Below are 14,707 nucleotides of genomic sequence, written 5' to 3'. Positions count from 1 at the left end.
TCACATATAGGTACATGACATGATTCTTTTCTCTATTTCCTAATGACTCAAGGTGAAAGAAAAACTAGTCTTCAAAATGTGCAAACATGGGCCAGTTTACCAGCAAAAACAGCCTTTGATAATCTTCCACCTCCATGTAATAAGGGACAGCAGTGCAGTATCATAAATGCACTTTTGTCTATTTGCAACATTGAAAATGGTGCTTTTAGTAATACTCTCACCAGTTTAACATATTCCAGAGTCTCTCCTTCAACATTTATGGGAGGTGGGATATTTATTTAGGTATGGGCTGATACATGAGTTTTGTTTTGGCAATGTTCAAAAACAGGCCAAGTCTTTTGTGTGCAGAATTGAAGGGTTTGAGAGTGGCTTGCAAATCTGATGCAGAGTGAACAATGACATTGCTGTCATCCGCAAACTGTAGATCATGTATCTTTATGCTGGTCAATTTTGTAATGGCATGGAGGCTACTGAGGTTAAAGAGTTTTTGTCTAGGTGGTACTTAATACTTACACCAGAGTGCAGTTGATCTTTGATGAGGTGAACAGCCACTGTCAGGTAGATTGTAAATAGTATGGGTGCTAGCACACAGCCTTGCTTGACTCCAGTCCGGATTTTGAAGGCATCAATTCATATCTCATAAGATGGCAGCGAATGGTGGCATCAGATTAGAAAGAAACTTACCTTTGCTTAGCTACTTCAGTTGGGGTAGCAGCAGATTTAATTATAGGAGAAATAGGTGAACTCCTTTACTTAAAGGCTTAGGAACATCTGAAATAGTTGATATCAATAAATTCCAATGGCTCCCACCACATTTTATATGTCAATTAATAGCCAATCCATTATTTCACCTTTGATGTCACATACCAGAAAATGCAAGTCAGCCTTGCAATAACTCATAGCAAGGGGATTTTAATCCAGTGGTTTTATTTCCCATGTTATCATTTGAATACCTGCACATCAAAAGATAGCATTGTCACAATATAGGTGCAATTGCAAAATATTTCTTATTAACTGAACTTTAAAGCATTAATCTTGGAGGTTTTAAAAGAACACATTTAGATAAATCTAAGTCATCTGCCACTTTTGTACTTAAGTCTCTGCCTAATTCTACACATCAAAGTAAAATGAATAAAGTAAGATCAAGACTATGATGACACAGTGCTCTTTTCATTTTAATTTAAAAATGCAAACTACTTTGGATTAGAACTTCTCAGTTTAGACATTTAGTACAAATTCAGCAAAGTTCAGTTTAATTAGTCATCATCTTCTAAATATGAGCAATCATTTGCAGTTAGCATAAATGTGAATTGAACATACTATGTAACTAGCAGAATAGTCTGTAAACAATAGCCAATGTCTATAACACTAAAGTACTAAGATATTTTTGAAATGTGTGGCAAGACTATAATTTGATAGTCTGTATATTCTCTTCCAATATACCATACATTTGGCTTACAATTCTCCTGTAATTAACTGCAGATTATCTCTGAAGACCTGCAGTAATTATGTCACAAAACCCTTTAATACCCATCTCTGAATGTCATGATGCGGTGCTCTCCTTTGCCAATTTACTTATCACAGAAATCCATAAAGGATTAAAATGACTTTGAAAATTATGCCATAATTTTAATTGCATTTGTTACATAAAAATTGTGCTTCTGTTCAGACAATATTACCAATAAATACGTGCATGGCTTCTTCTCCTCACAAAATCGCCTAACAAAAAAATACAGGTAAACCAATGAAAGTAACAACCTTAACCAAATAAATAAAAATTCAAACACAGTTTAGTGAGTAAATAAGCCATGTGATGTGACATGTTACTGAGCCACAATAATCAGGAAGCACCAGGTTGACACCCTGAATTAACTCATTTCAGTTTAGGTGCAAGTTGTAGCATTACAGTGTGGCTCTATACTCCAGACTAGAAGGGAAAAAAAAACAGAAAATGCCGCAATCCTTATTGTCATCTGATGCTTGTGTTGAAAAGTGTGCATATATAAGTGTTCTGATGGCATGATAAGACTCAGCTACAATGGTTAACATCAAAATTCAGTGAGCTCACACATAACAAATAGTCCCTTGGATAAGGTGCCAAAGGGCTGTTGGTGTTCTTGATTTGTAGCCTAACATAAGCCACCACCTAAAGGGAAAGGAAAGAAAATGGGAGAAAAGTCAGGGGAGAGGGCAGTTGGAGGGAGCAATATGGCACAGTTCTAGCTTCTCAATCAGGCAGCTATGATTGAAGTACCACTCCAGATCTGATTACAGTCTCATTTAACAGTTTAATTTAGTACTGAGGAAGAGCACTCTGCATTTGGGAGGTGCTGTCTTTCAGATGAGGCCTGAAATTGATGCCATAATTGCCTGTTCATGTGGATGTAAAAGATATTGTGGTAATATTTGAAGAAAATAATTCTGCTAAAATTCCTCCTTCAAAAAACACTATCAATAAAAAAAAGATTAAGTGATTATTTACTTAATTTGCAGTTTGTGGGGCATTCCACTGTTCAAATTGGAATCTGCATTTGCCTGTATTAGAACCTTGACTGCACTTCAAAAATCCATTGATTGTAATTCAATGGTAGTGCAGCACTTTGGGACATCCTGAGGACATAATAAGACACTATATAAATGCAAACTCTTTTTCTATTTTAAAATTAAGATAGAAGAGAATGATTATAAGGCTGTAATCTAATCTTAGGATGCATTCAAGTGTGAGTTTCATTATTTATGATGCCATTTAAATCCTAATTTCTATCTTGTAATCACTCCTGTTTTCCAATATGTTATAACTAGCTAATCAACTGAATTCCGGGAAATGAATATTGAGAACAAAAACAGCAATTTTTAAATGCATTATTAGCCTTAACAAGTAATTTACTATCTATATATTGTGCTATTTCTTTAATTTTTTATTCATTCTCATTTTGTGGTCATTTTTGGCAAAGCCTTTCGTGCCTTAACTGAGGGGCTTGCTAGGTCACTTCAAAGGGTCGTTATGAATCAGCCACATTTTGTCGAACTGGAGCTACATACAGATCAGCCCAAGTAAGAACAGTCATTTTATTTCCTTAAAGTACATTAAAGAACCATTGAACGATAAAATCATAGAATGGTTATAGCAGAGAAGGAAACCATTTGGTCTATTGAGCCTGTGCTAGCTCTCTGCAAGAGCAACTCAACTAGACCTACTTCCCTACTCTTTCCCTTTAGCCCTACAAATTTGTTTTGCTTCAAGTGCTTATCCATTTGCGGTGTGATACCAGGTATGTAGCCCATACTTCCCTAAGATCGGCTGATCAAATCAAGCAGCATGTTCCTTCAGTTGTACATTATAGGCAGAGTACAGACTGTACTCAACAAGCCCACGCTTGCAACACCCAAAACAAAACGTCTACGGTTAGATGTGATTCAGTGATTGGGCAGCACCAGTTGAACAATCCTGAGTGTGCTAATAGCTACACTAACAACCAATTTAAGGTAATCAGTTGAGCTCGTAAGGTGACTTATTTATGCTTGTGACATACATTGATACACAGAAGCGCCACATATTTAGACACAGGGACACATTCTCTGCAAACAAACATGTTCTAGCCTTGCACTTTTTTTGAATTATCTAGGAGCTTGGGGAACCTATTACTTTCTCCATGCCAACACCTTGGCCAATCAGTGTCTACCTGCCAATCAGCAACCTTTTCTCTTGCAGTATAAATTGTAGTGATTGTTTGAAATTTGGCATTCTTGCCTTTGTTCTGCTGAGTGCTTGACAAAAAGCTTCAGCAACACGGTTCCGTTTTCAGCAACGTCCAAGTTCTGTACTACCAAGTGACTGTTTATTATTGTCATATGCTGTACAGCCTTTATCATCTCTAAACATTCATACAAACCAATGATGTGATAGCTGCTGTTTCTCTAAACCAATCAATATTTTCATATCAACAATGTATATGTAACCTAAACATAACCTAAATTTTGATTTGATAACAAATTTACATAGGTTAAATGATGTAGGTTTACTAACTTACCTCTTTGTTGTTTCTGTCTGCTTGTACTAAAGTATCATTTATACACGGTTCCACATAATGAAGCTCTTCATTGTACTGAGGGAGAAAAGGTAATGTCACTTAAAGTTTTATTTTAAAAAATCCTGTATTTATGACTTTACTTGACTAGTGCAATTAAAACTATTATAAATGAAAAGCTTAGAATTAATTATCAATGTTTAAAATAAAATACATTGACCTTTAGAATTATGGATCTTTTGTAACATATTTATGTGTTTTTACACTAATTTACACACCAACTGTGTCTTCTGCTAATTTTAATTTTCTTATCTGGATCTAGTTTTTTCAATTGTATTTTTGTTATGTTTGTATAAAGTAGTTACACCGGAATTTAAATAAATTTTCCTCTCCCTCTCCAGAATCTTCCATCTTTAGATATTGTATTATAATTATTTATGGTTTCATCCTCTGTTACTTCTGCTGTTGTGCATTTTCTGTGACTAGGTGAGGCCAAATAAGTGTTATCAGCACCAGATTGATCAGTTATGATCCAATTAATGAACAATTCAAGCCACTTGTCAGGAATAAATTCCTCTGGGCAATAATTTTACCAATCACGTCCAGTGGACTATTTGCTTAATTATCAAAGATGGAACCCTCACTCATCCCATATGCCTATGTAAAGAGATTAATTTTTTAAACCCATCCATCCTTCACTTTCCACAATCATTCATATATCTCATGCAGAAATGTTAGGGACTTTGTTGATTGGACTAGAATGTAAATCTCTGTTCTAATTCAAGTTGACACTGCTGGTACAGGGCTCCCGTAAGCCTATTACTCTCTATTATTTTGCCCCGGTGCCCAGTCCATGTATAGTGTCTCTATGCTATTCAATTGAGGTAGACATCACAACCAAAACTGGGTCCGTTCTCACCCAATGTCCATATATTTGTACCTTCAAACAGAAGTCACTGGTTTGTGATCAAGAACCCTGAATTTTCCTCCCTAGTCAAGGTGTGCTCAGGCCAAATGTAGCCTATATTAATCACAACCAAGGACACATTAAGCATTTAAACTGTAACATTTTGGTACATATATAGTTATATATGATCATATATGGTGGCATACACTGAAGCGCACCTTTATCAACTGGGCCATTGGAAGGCTTTCCTATGTTCTTTCATTGTAAATATTAAGCAAATGTCCCATTATTTGTAATTTTAAACAACTCCCAATAAGTCAAAAGTCTCATCTTATTTTGTTGGTTTGATTTAAATCTGTAAAGACTGAAAGTAAGGCTTGCCGTCAGCACTATTTAACTTTTGATCATTGCATCCATGCAACCTGAGTTATATTGTGAATAAGGCAAAAATTCTTACTGCAATAATATTGAAAAAGTCATCATCTCCAAGTGTGTCCAGGATAGAAGAAACTGTTTGTTTGGCTATTGTCATGCGAAGCCCTTTCATACTACCACTGACATCGACTAAAATTATAACATCTTTGGGTGAAGTGGCTGCCTGAATATACCTGCACAAAAAGAAAGGAAATTTTGCATCATTGGTCTCCAAAAAGGCCTTAAAAAGTACGAACAATAGCTGTAAACTATTACCTACCATTTGCGGTTTCTGCAGTCAAATGCAATTACTCCATTTTCATCTGGCTCCCATTTTATACCTATTTTCAAGGAATCAGGCAGTTTAACAAAATGATGTGAATCAGGAAAAATGCAAAAAAAAAAAGTCAACATCTTTTGGTCTATATCTTTATGAAATTATACATTTTTAAATTTCTCTTTTCATTGTTATAATATTATTTTCTATGAGCAGAATGAGGTAATAATATAACTGCTGTATGTCCACAATAGGACATGCTTTCTTGCTGTTGGCTGCTTTCCAAAGAGAAATGAATGAATTCATTGTGCTTGGCTAACAAAGCACCATTAACCTGGAGGACGTAAGTGTACACTGAAGGTTGGGAGACGTGGCAGAGGTTGCTTGAAAGGAACTGGCCACGTAAAAATTCAATGCGCTCTAACTTTTACAGCCACAGATTTTCTACCATGTCCTGGAAACAGTTGCTATATAATATGGAATTCTGTGACAGCCATCTTCAGGAGTCTTAGGGAGGATATTTTCTACATGGGAGCTAACGAGTGTGATATCGGCAATGAGTCTATGGCACGCCCGCAATTTGGCAGTCAAGAGACCCAAACCAGTTTCAGGTTCAGCCTCATTAGCATTTTGTATACTGGAGCTACATCAAAAGTAGAAGTTGGATGTCTATCTGTATATTTAAACAGCCTCCTGCCTGTTTTGGGTGCCAATGCCAGAGACCCACTTAAAGACCTGTCTAAAAATATATTCAGGCAGGAAAATGGATGCACAAAATCCACACCAGGTTTTCTTCTTCTTGTGGTCAGCAGTTGACAATTCCCTCTTACTCTCTGCATAAGGTGTTTCCACACACATCCAGATATGAGAACCTTACTGAATACATGGGTAGCAAATTAAGGCTTGGTCCTAATGGGGTATCTGCGGGGCATTTCTACACATCTGACAACCCTCCATTGACCAGATAAATGTTCCAGGGTTTAGATGTTTCAGGCAGGATAGAGAGGGATGTAGAAGAGGTGGTGGAGTTGCACTGCTCATTAAGGGAAATATTACAGCTGTACGACAGGAGGACACCTCAGTGAGCTCATGCAGCGAGGCAATATGGGTAGAGCTCCGGAATAGGAAGGGTGCAGTCACAATGTTGGGGGTTTACTATAGACCTCCCAATTGCCGGCAGGAGATTGAGGAACAGTTATGTAGGCAGATCTTGGAAAGATGTAAAAGCAATAGGGTTGTTGTGGTAGGTGATTTTAACTTTCTTTATATTGACGGGGAATCACTTAGTGCTAGAGGTTTGGATGGTGCAGAATTTGTAAGGTGCATCCAGGAGGGCTTCCTGAGACAATATGTAGATAGTCCAACTAGGGAAGGGGCAATACTGGACCTGGTATTAGGGAAGGAACCCAGCCAGTTTGTCTAAGTTGCAGTAGGGGAGCATTTCGAGAAAAGTGACCGTAATTCAGTAAGTTTCAAGGTACTGGTGGATAAGGATAACAGGAGTCCTCGGGTTAAGGTGCTTAATTGGGGGAAGGCTAATTATAACAATATTAGGCAGGAACTGAGGAATCTAGACTGGAGGCGGATGTTTGAGGGCAAATCAACAATTGACATGTGGGGGGCTTTCAAACGTCAGTTGATAAGAATTCAGGACCGGCATGTTCCTGCTAGGATGAAGGATAAGCATGGCAAGTTTCAGGAACCTTGGATAACGAAGGATATTGTGAGATTAGTCAAAAAGAAAAGGGAAGCATTCGTAAGGGTTAGAAGGCTGGGAACAGATTTCCTGTAATCCAGGAAATTACAGGCTGGTGAGCCTTAAGTCAGTGGTAGGGAGATTATTGGAGAAGATTCTTCGTGACAGGATTTGCTACCATTTGGAGGCAAATGGGCATATTAGGGAGAGGCAGCATGGTTTTGTGAAGGGGAGGTCGTGTCTCACTAACTTGATCGAGCTTTTTAAGGAAGTGACAAAGATGATCGACGATAGGAGGGCAGTGGATGTTATATACATGGATTTCAGTAAGGCCTTTGACAAGGTCCCTCATGGCAGACTGGTACAGAAAGTAAAGTCGCATGGGATCAGAGGTGAGCTGGCAAGATGGATACAGAATTGGCTTGGTCATAGAAGACAGAGAGTAGCAGTGGAAGGGTGCTTTTCTGAATGGAGAGCTGTGACTAGTGGTGTTCCACAAGGATCAGTGCTGGGACCTTTGCTGTTTGTAGTATACATAAATGATTTGGAGGAAAATGTAACTGGGCTAATTAGTAAGTTTGCAGACGACACTAAGGTTGGAGGAGTTGCAGATAATGAAGAGGATTGTCAAAGGATACAACAGGATATAGATCGGTTGGAGACTTGGGCGGAGAAATGGCAGATGGAGTTTAATCTGGACAAATGCGAGGTAATGCATTTTGGAAGGTCTAATACAGGCAGGAATTATACAGTAAATGGCATAACCCTTAAATGCATTGATGGGCAGAGGGATCTGGGTGTACAGGTCCCCAGGTCACTGAAAGTGGCAACGCAGGTGGATAAGGTAGTCAGGAAGGCATATGGCATGCTTGCCTTCATTGACAGGGGTATTGAGTATAAAAGCTCGGACGTCATGCTGCAGCTGTATAGAACCTTGGTTACGCCACACTTGGAATATTGCGTGCAATTCTGGTCGCCACATTACCAGAAGGATTTGGAGGTGTTGGAGAGGATGCAGAGGAGGTTTACCAGGATGCTGCCTGGTCTGGAGGTTATAAGCTATGAGGTGAGGTTGGAGAAACTCGGATTGTTCTCACTAGAGCGACGGAGATTGAGAGGCGACTTGATAGAAGTTTACAAAATTACGAGTGGCATGGACAGAGTAGATAGTCAGAAGCTTTTTCCCAGAGTGGAAGAGTCAGTTACTAGGGGACATAGATTTAAGGTGAGAGGAGAAAACTATAGAGGAGATGTGCGGGGCAAGTTTTTTTACGCAGAGGGTAGTGAGTGTCTGGAATTCACTGCCAGAGGAGGTGGTGGAAGAAGGTATGATAGTGGTGTTTAAGAGGCAGCTTGACAAATACATGAATAGGATGGGAATAGAGGGATACGGACCCCGGAAGTGCAAAATGTTTTAGTTGACGGGCAATATGATCGGCGCAGGCTTGGAGGGCCGAAGGGCCTGTTCCTGTGCTGTACTTTTCTTTGTTCTTTGACCTTCACCCTCCTCCAGAAACTAAAAACACACTTATGCTTGTAATTATAACCATAATGCCTCTCAAATCAACACACTTAAACTCTTTGCTCCTTAAGCAGGAATAAGTGGTAGACACAGTGCAGAGAAGCTCTCAGTGGGATTTAAGAAGAAGTTCCCTAATCTGCCTTCGTCCAGCAGCAGCAATGAAACATAGGGATTTTTTTTTTTATTCATTCACAGGATGTGGGCTTCGCTGGCTGGGCCAGCATTTATTGCCCATCCCTAGTTGCCCTTGAGAGGTGGTGATGAGCTGCCTTCTTGAACTGCCTCAGTCCATGTGGTGTAGGTACACCCACAGTGCTGTTGGGAAGGGAGTTCCAGGAATTTGACCCAGCAATAGTGAAGGAACGGCAATATATTTCCAAGTCAGGATGGTGAGTCACTTGGAGCGGAATTTCCAGGTGGTGGTGTTCCCATCTGTCTCTGCCCTTACCCTTCTAGATGGTAGATGGTTAGGGGTTTGGAAGGCACTGTCGAAGGAGCCTTGGCAAATTCCTGCAGTGCATCTTATAGATGGTATACACTGCTGCTACTGTGCGTTGGTGGTGAAGGGAGTGAATGTTTGTGGATGTGGTGCCAATCAAGTGGGCTGCTTTGTCCTGGACAGTATCAAGCTTCTTGAGTGTTGTGGGAGCTGCACGCATCCAGGCAAATGGAGAGTATTCCATCATACTCCTGACTTGTGCATTGTAGATGGTCGATAGGCTTTGGGGAGTCAGGAGATGAGTTACTCATCGCATGATTCCTAGCCTCTGACCTGCTCTTGTGGCCACAGTATTTATATGGCTGGTCCAGTTCAGTTTCTGGTCAATGGTAACCCCCAGGGTATTGATAGGGGGGGATTCAGTGATGGTAATGCCATTAAACATCAAGGGGCGATGGTTGGGTTCTCTCTTGTTGGAGATGGTCATTGCTTGACACTAGTGTGGTACGAATGTTACTTGCCAGAGGAGAGTTTTCCCCCTGATTCCCATTGACTCCAGTTTTGCTAGGGCTCCTTGATGCCACACTCTGTCAAGTGCGGCCTTGAGGTCAAGGGCAGTCACTCTCATCTCACCTTGGAAGTTCAGCTCTTTTGTCCATGTTTGAACCAAGGCTGTAATGAGGTCAGAAGCTGAGTGACCCTTGTGGAACCCAAGTTGGGTGTCAGTGAGCAGGTTATTACTAAGCAAGTGCCACTAGATAGCACTGTTGATGACCCCATCCATTACTTTACTGATGATCGAGAGTAGACTGATGTGGTGTTAATTGCCTGGGTTGGATTTGTCCTGCTTTTTGTGTACAGGACATATCCACATAGCCGGGTAGATGCCAATGCTGTAGCTGTACTGGGACAGCTTGGCTAGGGGTGCGGTAAGCTCTGGAGCACGTCTTAAGTACTATTGCCAGAATATTCTCAGGGCCCATGGCCTTTTCAGTATCCAGTGCCTTCAGCTGTTGCTTGATATCACGTGGAGTGAATCAAATTGGCTGAAGACTGGCATCTGTGACGCTGGGGACCTCCGGAGGAGGCCAAAATGGATCATCCACTTGGCACTTTTGGCTGAAGGTTGTAGCAAATGCTTGAGCCTTATCTTTTGCACTGATGTGCTGGGATCCTCCATTGTTGAGGATGGGGATATTTGCGGAGCCGCCTCCTCCAGTGAGTTGTTTAATTATCCGCCACCATTCACGACTGGATGTGACAGGACTGCAGAGCTTAGATCTGATCCATTGGTTATGGGATCACTTAGCTCTGTCTATCACTTGCTGCTTATGCTGTTTGGCACACAAGTAGTCCTGTGTTATAGCTTCACCAGGTTGACACCTCATTTTCAGGTATGCCTGGTGCTGCTCTTGGCATGCATCCTGCACTCTTCATTGAAACAGGGTTGTTCCCCCGGCTTGATGATAATGGTAGAGTGGGGGATATGCTGGGCCATGAGGTTACAGATTGTGTTCAAGTACAATTCTGCTGCTACTGATGGCCCACAGTGCCTCATGTATGCCCAGTCTTGAGTTGGTAGATTTGTTCGAAATCTATCCCATTTAGCACGATGGTAGTGCCACACAAAACGATGGAGTGTTCCTAATGTGAAGACAGGACGTTGTCTCCGCAAGGACTCTGCGGTGGTCACTCCTACTGAAACTGTCATGGACAGATGCATCTGCGGCCAGCAGATTGGTGAGGATGAGGCACCTGCTGCAGATCCAGCCTAGCAGCTATGTCCTTTAGGACTCGGCCAGCTTGGTCAGTAGTGGTGCCTCTGAGCCACTCTTGGTGATGGGCATTGAAGCCCCCTACCCAATGTATATTCTGCACCCCTGCCACCCTAGTGCTTCCTCCACGTGATGTTCAACATGGAGGAACACTGATTCATCAGCTGAGGGAGGGCGGTGCAGGGTAATCAGCAGGCAGTTTCCTTGCCCATGTTTGACCTGATGCCATGAGACTTCATTGGGTCCAGAGTCGATGTTATGGACTCCCAGGGCAATTCCCTCCTGACTGTATACCACTGTGCCGCCACATCTGCTGGATCTGTCCTGCCAGTGGGAGAGGACATACCCAGGGATGGTGATAGTGGATGGTGGACTCTGGGACATTGTCTATAAGGTATGATTCCGTGTGGACTATGTCAAGCTGTTGCTCTCCCAATTTTGGCCCTAGCCCCCAGATGTTAGTAAGGAGGACTTAGCAGGGTCAACAGGGCTGAGATTTGCCATTGTCATTTCCAGTGCCTAGGTCGATGCTGCGTGGTCCATCCAGTTTTATTCCTTTTTTCTGACTTTGTAGCGGTTTGTTACAACTGAGTGGCTCGCTAAGCTATTTCAGAGGGTATTTAACAGTCACATGTAGGCCAGACCAGATAAGGACGGCAGATTTCCTTTCCTAGTGAACCAGATGGGTTTTTACAACAATGATTTCATGGTCATTGGACTTTTAATTCCAGATTTTTTAATTGCATTTAAATTCCACCATCTGCCAGGGCGGGATTCAAACCCAGGTCCCAAGAGCATCACCCTGGGGACCAGAGTAGTCCAGCAACTATACCACTACGCCATCGCTTCCCGATCAAGATTGTGGAGATAATTTTAACCTGTTGAATTCAATTTTAGGTAAAATTGTGCAGTGTAAAATGAACAGGTGATCTGGTCCTATTAATTTCCCACTGGGGACATCACATTAAAATTACCCTTAGTGACTTACAAACAGGTACACCAAAAAACAGCAATGTAGGTTTACGCACAACCACTGAACTGAAGGGAACATGCTCCACTGAGTACCAATTTTATTCGAACAGTTAACCTGCGGAGTGCTATTCACACATTCCATTTGCATTATGATGACTGCAATGGGTCCATCTGTATCATATCTAATCCATTAGTTCTGTCTGTCTCTTGGCTGATTAGTTTTCAATGTAATGAAAGTTTGGCATTTCTTGATGTGATGTGATATGCAATCAGCATCTGTGTGCATCAAAGAAACCTGAAAACCTTGAATGTTGTCAAAAGTCGGGTTCAATGTACTAAAACCAAAGTGAATTGTTAATCTAACCTGTTCTTCTTAAACAAGCATAAGAACAAAGGCTATGCAAGCATCAAATAGGAAATTTAAAGCCAAGTGAGTGTCAGGTGAGACATTGAGTTAAATCGCAAGCAAAGCTTAGTATTGCAGAAGTGAATGTTGCTTCAGCTCACGCAACAAAATTTCATTTTTCCATGGCTGACAAATAGTCAAGTTGAAAAGGTATCGGGATGATATTGTATCATGTCAGGACTAGCAGATACAGCAGAAATTAGATGAATAAGGGCACTGCATGGGGGATAAAGCAGATATTATTCTCACATCATTCAACCTGACAAAACGATAGAAGTGAAAAGCATGACAGAGTGATGGCAAAATTTGATGGGCACTTCACTATCATTAAATTGTCACTGCTTAAAGTGGGTGATCCATCCTTAACTCCACAAACTGAAGCAGTGGTAGAAGCAATCAAACACAGGGGAGAAATTATGTACTATCAGCAACAAGATGTTGAGCACTGCCATATAGCAAAGATTACTGCCCAAATGCCAAATGTCCCAAATAGGGCAAAGATGGATATTTCACAGAGATGTATTTAGTTTAACCAAAAGATATACGTATCAAAAGAAAATGGTTATTATATGTATAAGAGGAAATTGTCCTGAAAATCAACAGACTTTGTAAGGCACTTTCAACATAAATCTGGCAGGAGTGCAGCAGAGGGCCTGTAAATTAGGCCAGAAGCCAGTTGCACTGAATCCCAGCTAGCTTTGCTTTTCATGGCACCTGGTTTGGCACAGAACTTTTGTCCATCCCAAACACACAGAAAGTGACTCATAAACTTGGCGTTTTCTCTCCCAGCCTGGGATCACGTGGGCAGTTGGTAAAGTTGGTTAAATGAGGTATAAAAGACTCCCAGCTGGTGTAAAAAGGACCCATCTAGGTTTCCAGCCCCAGGTTTTGCTCATACTTTGATGACTGAAACAGGACCAGTTCAGGAATTAGTTCTCTCTGCAGGAGGGATACAACCACATATTTAAGCAGTGGGCCTTCACAAAAACAAAACTGGTCTGGCAGCTAGCAACTTCAGCAGAGATATATAGCAGGTGGAATCCAACAATTACACCAGAATTTATTGCCCATGAGTATTTGGGTCCAATATTTCAAAATGAACTATTTAGTTCTCTGTTGGAAATAACAAAAATGGAAGATAGGGATAATTAGAATAAAGACATCACGGTTGGCAACTTTAAGCTTGACCTCAGTAAACCAAAAACATAGCATTGGAGTACAACAGAATGGAGCTAAAGAAGAAAGAGTTTGAAACATTACCTATTAAAATGATATTTTTCATCAATCATAAAGGCGAGTCAAACAAAAACTACTACTCATTGAGTAGAAGTTTATGTTTAAAACTGCAAATGATGAATCTTGGCAGTAAACTGAGTCTTGGTAAGAAAGTTTGTGTGGAAGTTAAGTCTGGTTAAAAAAAAAATGTCAACTTTATGCTAGTGATTGATAGGATAAATTCCAATCAGGGTTTTCATATGCATTGATCCCAAAGACTTAACAAAGCGATCATAAGGGAACACTTAGGCAAAGATTGAAGACATTGCACATAAACTTGCTTATATGTGAGTTTCCTCTGAACTTGATGCAAAGTCAGGATATTGGTAAGTAGCTCTTGATGAGAAAAGTAGGAGGTTGATAATGTTTAATACCCTGTTTGGATGATTGAGACTTACATGCTTGCCATTTTGAATGTCATCAGCACAGAAAGTATTCCAGGAAATAGTCCATGAAGACCTAGATTGAGTCAAGGTGCTATTCAATGATATAAAGTTCGGGAATACACACAATTACACACAGGACAAAAAATTCAAAGCACTATTAATTATGGGGTAGGAATTTGTATTGAATGTCAATAAGAATAAACGGAAGTCTGTTTCAGCAGTATTGCATTTGGTACAGACTTGAACCAGATTCTTAAAAGGTTGAAAATGTTTGAAGTATGAGGTTCCAAAGAAAGAAAAGAACTTGGTATGATCAGGGTATGTTCAACTATTTTATGGAGTTTTCACAAGGTGTTGGAATCTAGGCAATCAAATCAACAAGTGGGAGGGCAAAAAAGCAAAATACTGTGCCGGAAATGAAAACAGATAATTCTGGAAATACTCAGGCAGCACCTTTGGAGATAAGGGTAGGGTTAACATTCTGATGAAAGATCGCCAATATAAAATGACAACCCTATCTTCATCTCTGTGGAAGCTGCCTGACCAACTGAGAGATATCTGCATTTTCTAATCAAAATGAGTATACTTTACAAATGACATTCCAACTTTG

The 14,707-nt window shown here is 40.5% G+C and overlaps 1 protein-coding gene across 1 annotated transcript in view; it reads right to left on the bottom strand.

Moving 5' to 3' along the window:
* The window catches only part of cacna2d3a (calcium channel, voltage-dependent, alpha 2/delta subunit 3a), a 1,018,794-nt gene that overhangs the window by 546,379 nt on the left and 457,708 nt on the right, over nt 1–14,707 (bottom strand). Inside the window, exons 7-9 of the mRNA XM_041191614.1 lie at nt 5,630–5,690; nt 5,393–5,543; nt 4,032–4,106 (exon numbers count right to left, since the gene is read on the bottom strand). Coding sequence (XP_041047548.1) covers nt 4,032–4,106; nt 5,393–5,543; nt 5,630–5,690 — 287 coding nt within the window. The remainder of the gene's footprint in view (nt 1–4,031; nt 4,107–5,392; nt 5,544–5,629; nt 5,691–14,707) is intronic.

This window comes from Carcharodon carcharias, chromosome 7, assembly GCF_017639515.1.
Source record: "Carcharodon carcharias isolate sCarCar2 chromosome 7, sCarCar2.pri, whole genome shotgun sequence".
NCBI classification, from domain to species: Eukaryota; Metazoa; Chordata; class Chondrichthyes; order Lamniformes; family Lamnidae; genus Carcharodon; species Carcharodon carcharias.
The sequence above is the reverse complement of the archived record's forward strand: the minus strand, read 5'-3'. Positions and strand labels throughout refer to the sequence as shown.